Source organism: Podarcis muralis, chromosome 10, assembly GCF_964188315.1.
Source record: "Podarcis muralis chromosome 10, rPodMur119.hap1.1, whole genome shotgun sequence".
In the NCBI taxonomy this organism is placed as follows: Eukaryota; Metazoa; Chordata; class Lepidosauria; order Squamata; family Lacertidae; genus Podarcis; species Podarcis muralis.
The window spans coordinates 77,682,567-77,693,848 of record NC_135664.1 but is presented as its reverse complement, the minus strand read 5'-3'; the positions used below and the strand labels follow the sequence as shown (position 1 = coordinate 77,693,848).

The 11,282-nt window shown below is 46.0% G+C and overlaps 1 protein-coding gene across 1 annotated transcript; it reads left to right on the top strand.

Annotated features, from left to right (window-relative positions):
• The first annotated feature begins 214 nt into the window (after positions 1–214).
• LOC114605748 (lysozyme C, milk isozyme-like) lies at positions 215–5,567 on the top strand. Its single transcript, XM_028747293.2, has 4 exons — positions 215–379; positions 804–965; positions 3,565–3,643; positions 5,227–5,567. The coding sequence occupies exons 1-4, from the start codon at positions 244–246 to the stop codon at positions 5,291–5,293; spliced, it is 444 nt and encodes a 147-aa protein (XP_028603126.2). The 5' UTR covers positions 215–243; the 3' UTR covers positions 5,294–5,567.
• Positions 5,568–11,282: the final 5,715 nt, after the last annotated feature.

The window sequence follows — 11,282 nt, the reverse complement described above, 5'->3', positions numbered from 1 at the left end:
TCTCTTCCATTGAAAATGATAAGTAAATATTGAGATATTTCCTAAATTGCACACTGTTATCCTATATCAAACCAGAATTGCACCATGTGTCTGTTTTTCTGCAGGGGGTGGGGTTGCTGTCAATATTTATTCCCCCCCCCATCAGTGTTCTGCTCACCATCTGGACTCTGCCCAAAACTTTGGTCTACAAAAGCCACTGCAGATCCCAGGGAACCAAGCTTCGCTCTCCAGGGAATCGCAGAGATGAAGGTTCTGGCCCTCACCCTCTTCTGCCTCCTCCTTGCAGGGAATGAAGCCAAAGTGTATAAGAGATGTGAACTGGCTGCGCGACTGAAACGGGCTGGGATGGATGGATATCGTGGCGTCAGCCTGGCCAACTGTGAGTTTGCTCTTCCTTTCCCTTCATCTTTGCTACTTCTGGTGTTTTGGGGCAAAGCTGAAATGGGGACTTCTTTTCAGGAAAAGGTTCACACAAACCCTGCTGCCCATCAGAATGCCCCAACTTTCATTAATCTTTAAAAGATCAAAAGGCTGCACATCTATAGGGCCAAACCAAATTTATCCTCCTTACTAATGTGAGATTATGAAAAGTACTAGTCAGCTGGAATGCAAGAAACTTACGTGAAAATGTCTATTTAAGACCATGGGGGGGGGGGGTTAGACGTTACAGACAGCTTTTACAGTGAACATTTTAAGAATCTTTTTAAATTATTCTGTTTCAAAATGCTGCAACTTTGACAATAAAGATTGCACACCCAGCGTGTCCCCAAATTGTAAGCCTTTTCTTGTTCACTTTGTTCCAGGGATCTGTACTGCTTATCATCAAAGCTCATTTAACACTAGACTCGTGGGGCCACAAACCTCCAGCGGCAATCGTGAGTATGGAATCTTTCAGATAAGCAGCCGCTGGTGGTGCGACAATGGACATGGCTCAACAGCCAATGCGTGTGGGGTCTCCTGCTATGGTAAGCAACTTGACACTACAGGGAATGCTAGCTTCCACTTCTTTAATTCAGTTCACATTTGAAGGTGAATCTACCTAATTTTCACTTTCTGAAATAATACACGGACAAACACACTGAACATTCTTTGAAACTCACACTTCTAATCTTGCAATGCACTTCTCAAGCCAACTGCATTGGGCACAGTATGACTATAAATATATATATTTACAAAAAATTACATACAAAAGTGCATTAAAAAGGTAAAGGGACCCCTGACCATTAGGTCCAGTCGTGGCCGACTCTGGGGTTGCGGCGCTCATCTCGCTTTATTGGCCGAGGGAGCCGGCGTAAGTGCATAAGATTACAGAAAATTGCATACAAAGCTGTCATTTAGGAGAATTTCACACAAAATAACTGCTGGATTTTTAAAAAAAGAAAAGAAATCTACAACCTCCACCCCCAGGTGTATCTGTCCAGCTCTCAGGACTGTCCTTAGTCAGTGTCCCCAATGTTTTTGGTATGGTGACCCACAAATCCAAACTTAAAAGACTACAGATTTATTGTCAAATGAATTTTGGACCTTAGGACTTCCAGAAATGCTGGTACTAATATCTTAATAAATTTTAAAATGTGTCTCCTATACTTCCTGTACCCCCTTCTTTGTTGAATTTGTGGTGAACTTTTAATGACAGAGTTAATAATAAAAATTAAAACTACATAATGAAATTCAAAATGTTTCACATAGTATAGGTTCCATTTATTTGTTTGAGTTAAAGCCATTGGGGTGAGCATAGGGAAAATTGCAGAGAGTACAGTACAGTCATTGCTGCTTCCCTGTCCCCAAACTTCATGTTTACCATTGGAAGCCAGCTGTGCCCTGTTTGTCCTGACTGTGTCGCGAAATATTGTTTTTACATGCAAACATACACACTGGTACCACTGTTGTCCAATAACACCAAGGAGCACTCCCTGTACCAGGAAAATCTATACAAGGTAGCCAGATGACACTATTGTGTACACACAGAGCACACACATGCCCTTGCACATACACATCACAGACATACATGAAGTTTTGTGTCTCTCACTCCACCTTATATTGCACAGATATACAATCACTCAGACATGCCTCTCTCTCTCTCTGCTCAAGTGCTTGTCTTCCTCTCTCTCTCACGCACCACATGTGCATGCATGCATCCCTCCGCCCGCACCAGCAGCGTAGTGTGGGTTGCCGCCCCCCTCCCCTGGTGGACAGGGCATTTGGGGCAGGTGCCAGGGGGTGGCACAATGGAAGACAATCTTACTCGGCTACAAGTGATCGCCAAAGAAGAATGTAACCCCTTGCACGAAGCAACATGTAAATCTGTCCCTCCTTTCTTCCATCACACACACACACACACACACATCACACATACATCTCTCCCACCTTCCTCAAACAACTTGCACATCTCTCTCGCAGTCACACACACATTACTTGAGCACTAACATCCCAATTCTAAAAAGCATCTTCATAAGGCTAAAGAACCATCCGTCAACAGCACCACCTAGCGGGCTGCGAGGAGACCTAGGCCTCTCCTTTACTTCTCCAACCCTTTTTAAAGAAAACATCTCCAGCACAAGGCAAAAGAGGCACCTGCTGGTGGTTGGTGGATAGCAGAATCCTGAATGTGCCGGGACGTCCCTGCTGCTCCTCCCCAACCCCCTCCATTCCATTTAGCCTCACTTACCGTGGGACAAACAAGGCACTCACTGCTTGCTGGCAGGCAGCAGCAGCCGGAGCCTGCAGGGATAACCCCACAGCTCCTTCCTTCCTTTCCCAACCTTTCATTTCAAGTAAACATCTGAAGGCAGGCAGCTGTGTGAACAAAAGTCCTAGCGCTCCTTGCCAAAGTTTCCCAACAGGGGGAGAAAGCACGGAAGCAATCGACCCACTTCTACAGGTTTGGCTGCCCACTTGCAGGTTGAGACCCACAGGCTGGGAAACATACGCCAGGGGTAGGCAACCTAAGGCCCGTGGGCCGGATGCGGCCCAATCTCCTTCTCAATCCGGCCTGCGGACGGTCCGGGAATCAGCGTGTTTTTACATTAGAATGTGCGTTTTTATTTAAAATGCATCTCTGGGTTATTTGTGGGGCATAGGAATTTGTTCATTTTAAAAAATATATATGGTCTGAGGGACGGTGGACCGGCCCACAGCTGAAAAAGGTTGCTGACCCCTGCCCTAGGCCATGAGCTCTCACGAGGCCATGCTCTGCCCCACTGCCTCTCCTCTGTATCCGCCTGCTTTTACCGGGTTGCAATGTGTCCTGGAACTGTGTCCTTGCTTGTCTGGGTGGAGGATGAGATGGGCCATTTATAAAGAACTGGTTTCATTCTCTGGCTAGAATGCAGCTGACTAGAAGGGATCCCCCGCTTGGTGCTATAATGATTGAATGCCAGCTCAGGGGGGAAATGCTTTAAGTGCCCCCCAAAAGTATTCAGGCTTGGAGTTGGATGGAGCTCTAGGAAAAGGTTTTCCACACTTCAGAGGCAGCCCCTGCAGCCTTGGGGGTGTTTGTATTCTGGGGTTTGCATTTTAGGAATCCCCAGTAACCTCCTTTGCTTTCTGACAAATCTTTGCCAGCGTTCTTAAATGATGACATCACAGATGATATCAAATGTGCCAAGAGGATTGTCCGTGACCCTCAAGGGATGAACGCCTGGTAAGTGCTAATATCTCAGTGCTTGGAACATTCAATACCAGCCAAGTCTTCAGTTCACATAACTGTGAAGAGGAAGGTGGTTTCACTTGACTGTTGTACAGCTGGCAGCTAAAGATCCTTCCCCAATAGGCACTGACAAGGGCTAAAGATGCTTCCTTAAATGTACAGCCAGTAGTGCCCTCACTGCTCTGGGACCCTGCTGCCCTTCTCCACTTCCCCTGAGTAACTGGCAGCATCACACAGTGCTGGGAAGCCAGGAAAAGACCGCAGCCCCACCCGCATCACAAAGCCAGCCACCACTGTATGCAGCAAACACTTGGGTGGCTGGTGACTACTAGGAGCTGTTAGTAGCTGTCAGCTGTCTTGGTGGGGATTTAAGGAAATGATTTGAGCCAATGTGGAGTAGTGGTAAGAGAGGACCTGGGAGACCAGAGATCAAATCCTGACTCAGCCAGGAAGTTCACAGGTTGACATTGAGTCAGTCACTGTCTCCCAACCCAGCCTACACCAGTGTTTTTCTAAGGGGAAGAAGCATGTATGCCACCTTGAGCTCCTTGGAGAAAAGGTGGGGTATAAATGTAGTAATAAATAAATTGGAATGCAGGAAAGGAGGAGACAGTCAGAGTTCTGTCATGGGCTGGAGCCAAGTCCTGGGGCAGATGGTTCACTTCCCAAGTTTGCTTGGAGGTCTTTCACAGAAGGCTATCAATGCTTAGCAGCCACAATGACTCTGTTCCACCTTCATTGTTAGGCACAATGTGCCTCTGAATGTGCTTCTCACTCACTGGATCATGACCTTGTCATGGTGAGTGGGCTTGCACGTTCCTATGACCCTTGTGAGCGAAGCTGTTGGGAGTCGCGTACTCCCAGCAGGGTCACCCAAGGCGGTAAGGTCAAAGGGAAGGAGCTAGACAAAGAATGATCCAAGAAGTCCTCGACAGCAGAACAGGAGGAAGATAACAAGTGACATGTTACAATGGCTGTGAAGGCAGGTGAAGGCTGCAGCAGATAAGAATTTACCGGTCATTGTTATACTCATGCCATCGGAATAGAGCTTTACTGCGAAGACTGTGTGTTGATCAGCATGCACTGATCTACACACAAACAACAAATTCACACACAGACATCTTCTAAAAAAATCCCAAACCCAAACCCCAAAAAGTCCCATAGTGGTTGGCAAATGTTTATGTGGGCAAGACCGTGAAATCTAGAAGCCCCTAGTCAGGAACCGGCACATGGGTGGTAGATACAGACAGATTCAGTCATTCTGACTCAAGGAATGAGGCAGTGAGCAGCTCAGCAGCTCTGTCCATGACTGAGCAGTAAAGTTCCATGGAGGATGGGAAGCAAAATTTTGCTAGAAGGACATCATGGGCTGTTAATAGATAGACTTCCCGTTCACCACCAAAACTGATCATCAGCAGGGACAATGAACGGGAAGAAATACTCTGTAGCTGACACAAATGCCTCACTTGGAAATGTTGTGGAGCTTTTAAAGAAGATCCATCTCACTTGTAGTTACGTGGAAGCAACAGTCATGTGACTTCCCTCACTTCATTTTTTGCTCTCATTCTGACTTTTAGGTATGCTTGGCAGAAATTTTGCAAAGGAAAAAATCTCTCAAAGTGGACAAAAGGTTGCAGACTCTGAGTTCCATGGTCCTGAATGAATTCCAGCATTTCTCTTGAGATCCCCTTTGATGAAACTGTCTACCTACTGCCATATAATCAAAATCCAGTTGCTTCTTTCTGGGCTAGCATTGCATGTTGTGCCCCACCCCATGGTGGAGGGAAATGGCCCTCTTTCTATATGAATGAGGGAAAGTGATTATTATTTTTAAGTGTGTCTGGGGTGGTGAGTCATCTTGCTTTGGATTGAGAGCTTCTCTGCTTGAAAATCTTCAATAAATTGAACATAAACAAAACTCTTTTCTTGCTTGATGAGTGAATAGAAAGAACAGAATTAGGTCAAGCATCATCGTCTCATCATAATTTGAAGGGAGGTGCAGAGGCATACCTAGGCCCCTTGCACCCCGGCAAGGAGCTGTATGGGCACACACACACACCAGAAAAGATCACTTCTCCCCCATTTGATCTTGCTGCGACAGCAGCAACGCACTGCCACACACATACACATCATCATCTCCCACAGTCAACTTTCATGCTTCCTTGCCATCTCTCCCACCACTCAGCTCCCAGCTCTGTCTAAACTCATGACCTTATACAGATAACTAGTGACAGATTTCTGGGGTGACTTACAAATGTCAGATTGGAAAATGGGCCCCAAGTTTGCAGTCAATTTAAAATTGGAACACATCCTATAATATTCCCATTATTTCCTGACTGACTTTCTCCTGCTTATTACTTCTGGTACATCCTATTATGAAGTTTTCCAGACATTCTATTATCCCGTCAAATGACCAGGCCTGCCTTGATTTGGACGGGGTCTGCAGTGCTGAGGAAGAGGCCTAACCCTTTCTCCACACATCAGATGCAACCGCCTTCCTGAAGATGTCAGCTGAGGGGGAAACTCAAACGTCAGGTGTGGCACCGCAAGATAGCTATATCAACCAACACACGTCTCTCCTCTTAAGTCCAAGGGAACTGCTGGGTTTAAGCAGGGTTGGGCAATGGGGATCAGGGGCATGATGGATGAGGCCATAAATTTCCCACTGCAGTCATAAATGCCCACGTACTACAGCAAAATAGTAGTCGGCTAGGAACAGAATTGCTGTGCTTGGACAGAGAATGACACATCAGACGTGGAACCTAAAACAGGACGTAAGTAGGAGCCCAGGGCCCTTCTGATCCCATGTCTTTGTGCTTGAGCTTTAAAAATGGGGAAATTCCAGCTTCACAGTTATTGGAAATATTCCTTATTTCCCAACTGTTCAACTTAATCAAACCTTGTTCTGGTGGTATAGATTTATTCGGTTGGGGTGGTGCACATCTCTTTGTTTAAGCAATCCCTATCAGTTCAAAAATTGATGCTTTCGATTTCTGGTGCTGGAGGAGATTCTTGAGAGTCCCATGGACTGCAAGAAGATCAAACCTCTCCATTCCTAAGGAAATCAGCCCTGAGTGCTCACTGGAAGGACAGATCCTGAAGCTGAGGCTCCAAGACTTTGGCCACCTCATGAGAAGAGAAGACTCCCTGGAAAAGACCCTGATGTTGGGAAAGATGGAGGGCACAAGGAGAAGGGGATGACAGAGGACGAGATGGTTGGATAGTGTTTTCGAAGCTACCAGCATGAGTTTGACCAAACTGCGGGAGGCAGTGGAAGACAGGAGTGCCTGGCGTGCTCTGGTCCAGGGGGTCACGAAGAGTTGGACACAACTAAACGACTAAACAACAACAACATCAGTTCCCCATTGCTGGTGGCCAGGAAATATACAGAACATTTCTTCTCTCTTTTTTTCACCAGAGCTTAAGTAAAATTCCAGTAAAACACTTAAAAACCAACAACACAGTGTTGCCCCTTAGCTGTACATTTGCCATTCACTAACTGCAGTTTTCTGCATATCCTTTGGCTCTTCAGCTTGATGTCAATGGCCACATGCTAAGTTCTCCACTGATGTAAATGAAACAAACCACTGCATTTGGAACCTAACATCATCATCATCATGTTGGTCACTTTATCTTTTCCAAGGCAACCCAAAGTCACAAAAAAAAACCCAAAACCCCACACCTAGATACATTAAAACAAGAGGGGAAAGAGAGAGAAAATCTCACTTACTTCTAAAAGGCCACAGATAGTTTGAGGCTAAAGGCCAAATGCCTGGTTCTAGAGGAAAGTCTTGCCTGATGCCTAAGGATATAAATGATAGTGTCAGGTGAGCTTCCCAAGGGAAAGCAGCCCGCAAGCAGGGAGCCACCGCAGAAAAGGCCTCTTCTTGTGTTGCCAGAGGAGGCACATGAAGAAGGGCCTCAGATGATGGCAGCATCCAGGTCGGTTCATATTGAGAGAGGCAGTCCTTGAGCTATTGTGGTCCTCAGCCATTTAAGGCTTGATAGGCTAAAATCAGCACTTTGAATTGGGCCTGGAAACTAAATGGCAGCTAGTGCAGTCAGGCCAGGATCAGTGTGAGATGCTCAGTGTGAGATACTGGAGGATACTGGAAGCCAGGACCTCCAAGGTTGCTTTCTCTGAAATGCTGCCAGTTCCACGCACAAAGCCAGACAGACTCTGTGGTCTCAATGTGTGGACGAGACGATGGGATCAGGAGAAGGAGTTTGGATTTGTTAGGCACTGAGAAACTATCTGGGGCAAGCCAGGCCTGTAGAAAAGCGGCAGGCTCCCCTTCAACCAGGGATAGAACCAGACTACTGCTGGCACCAAAAATAAAAAAGGTGGCAGAGCAGCTTTTAAACTGATCAAGGGGGAGAAAGCCAAGAGGAACTGAGAGAGATCCAGTTTGGATTGAATCTCTCTGCTGGGATGCAGATGATAAAACTGATGAAAATTTAAATGTGGGCAGTTGAGAAATGAACTTTGTAAGTGCAGGGGCACAATATAGCAATTCAGAGAGACCAAATCACCACAGGTCTCTTGCAGTAAGAACAGTCAAAGAGTCTTGTGACACACTCCTAGCTAGAGGCAGAAACTGGGACCTCCAAGGTCTAGGGAACAAGTGGGTTTGGGGATCCCTGGCTAGGTGGGACCAGAGACCCAGCTGGCCTGCAACTCAGTGAGATGAGGAAGGCACTTCAGCCCTGTGGGATTCAAGCAAAGGTCTGGCCCTCAAGGCCCAGCCCTGCTGGGCTCAACCTTCAGAAGGCCGGTCACAGCCCTTGGCCCCTGGCCCTGCCCTCGCTGCCACAGCCAGATGGGGAGCCCAGAGGAGACTGCAAGGAGCGCCCGACACTGGCCTTGGAGCCAAGCATTTCCACTGCAATGGCTCTGGATTGAAGGTTTCAGGGGGTTCAGTGCAGCCCCAGGTGTGTGCCCAGCTAGAGAACCCCAAACCCCAACCCCCAACCCCTAGCTTAGATTACTGGAACATGTTATACTTGGGGCTGCATCTGAAGATGGTTCGGAAACTTCAGCTGGTGCAGAATTCAGCAGCCAGGTTGCTCACTGCAACAAGATGGTCTGAGCCTATGACATGGATCCTGGCCTGACTGCAGTGGCTGCCTATCAGTTTCCCAGGGCAGAGCACTGATGACCCAGTCAGGCGACTTTTAAAAGCTTGTCATTGCTTTTGCATTTATTTAATTTTAATTTCTTGCAAAACCATTATATTGAGGTTCTCCCTCTCCAGTAGTGACAGATCATTCAAGCATAGTCCGTTCACATTAAGGGAGATTAGCTTTAAAGTCATAGAATCAAAGTTTATTGTGGAAGGCGTTTTAATTTTTTTCTCGGAGCCGTAAGACAGCTCTCAACAAGAAGCAATCCAATGGACACAACAGTGAGGAATGGGATTAACGCAGGCAAACAGCCTAAATAAAAAAACCCAACAAACCTTATAAACTGTAAAGTGAGGGTGACCTGAGAAGCCAGAGGCAGCCTGGAGCAGTTGGAGGCTGCACTCCACGTCACTGAACAGCATGTGGCAGGCAGGGACTATAGCTGTGCCTCAGACCCTCTTCTCCTGTCAGGAGAACCAAATAGAGGGGGGGAAGTGCCCCTCCCCCCCAAAAAAAATAATAATCAATGAGGGGGCTGGGCCCCCTCAAATTTGTGCAGTGGCATTTTAGGGATTGTTCTTTCTGCCAATTTTAGGAAGGTGCTTTGACCAGTCTTCTCCTTCTTTCTTGCCATCACATGCCAGATCTTGAGGGGAGGGGTTCAATTCTAAGCATGGCTAATGCATGGATCTCATTGCTTGCTGCCATTAGATGCCCTTTGTATGGGAAGAGTGACTTGGAAGGGAAGGCCCATCTGTACACATAGCTGACTTCATTTGAGGCCAGAGTAAATGCCTAAGAATATCTGCACTTTCTCCAGTTTCCATACAAGTACCCTGGTAAATTTCAATCACACTCGAATCAAACTTCATGCATGGTTAGGTAGATCCTTAATTCTGTATTTTAAAAATCTGATAGTGTTCTCAGTACTGAACACTTCAGGGAAGAAATCAAAATCCACAGAATGAAACTGATGATAAATTGGGTGAGTCCTCCCTCACCCTCGCTCTCCAGTATTCTACAGACCCTAATATTTTTCCTGCAATCGCCCTTTGAGTGCATCTCTTCTTTTTCCTCTAAATTATTTTCCACCATTTGTAGCTGCACAGGAGGGCAACCAAGATGATCAAGGGTCTGGAAGCTAAGCCTTATGAGGAACTGGAGATGAAAGCGCTCCTCAGTCTATGCGTTCGAGACATCATGAGCTTTCCAATATGGCCCTGTCACCAAACTGTGGTAACTTGGTTCTTTTGAAATCCGGAGAGACAAGTGATATTCCGTATGCTATAGGACTTTCAATAAGACATGTCGGAGACCAGATCTGGGTTTACACACCTTTCATGCAACATTTATTTCACATAGTCAGGTATACTTTAATACATTGGTACCAAGAGGCTCAGACACTCACAGTTCATTCACCCATACTCACAAGGCCCTTCACGTGGGTTGATCATGCCTCACGCAAGAGCTGTGGGTGTCGAGCTGTGGCGCTAGTCCCGGCACACTGAGGGCATGCAGAGAGTCCTTTTTATAGCCTTCTTCCCCCATTGCCGTCTGTGGGCTGGCTTGGAGAAGGATTGAATCTCCCCACTCTCTTCTGCTCTCCTCCTGGACCACCACCAAGTTGCCTCTGCAGCTGCACCTCAGAACATACCGTGTGTCCTAGGCCTTTATCTCATGTCCGTGGCCCATTGCCAGTTCCTCCCTCTTTTTGTCTGGGGCTTTTTGCTTTCAGTAAACAACACCACAGTCATACATTCCTCTTTGATCAAACTAATTTCTCGCTTCACTTGCCAGCATATCATGCTTTGCGAATTCTCCATTTTCTTTTGGGCCTAACATTCATACTGCACCTTCATGACAACCCCGAGCAATATAAAGACATCTGCTGTCAAAACATGAAAATCTGGCAAACAAATATGTTCAAAATTTTGAAAGGCTTTTGGAAAAGCAGGAATACCAACAATCATATTTCAATAAACAAATAAAAGTCTCAGATAAGATGCAGATTCTATCTTACAAAGTGACTGAACTCATTGCTTAACAAACAAGACCACGTACAATAGGTGGGGGGGGATTATTAAGCCTGCCTGCGGTTTGTGAAAAAATTGTTGGGTAATGATGGAAATGCTTGTCTGATAACACAATTCACAGAAGCTGATATGTCAGCTAATCTTCAGGAAGCGTCTTTCTGATAGTATGAAGAATTCTATATTAGCCTTTTAAGTAGATGAATCTATTGACCTTAGGTGTTCTATACTTTCTGAATGTTCCATAATCACATTATGAAGTAGTTATGTTGGAAATGTAACGAAGCAGTAGGAGCAATGGATCATGTATGGTGATGTAAAAAAATAGGAGAATTCTGAGATACATACAATGAGTTAAAAAAAGATGTTTAAATTATCATTTCCAAAAAAGCCAGAAGCTTTCCTTCTAGGAATCATTGGGGATGAGATCCCCAAAGAGCTGAAGAAGTTATTTATGTACGCCATCACGGCAGCAAGAG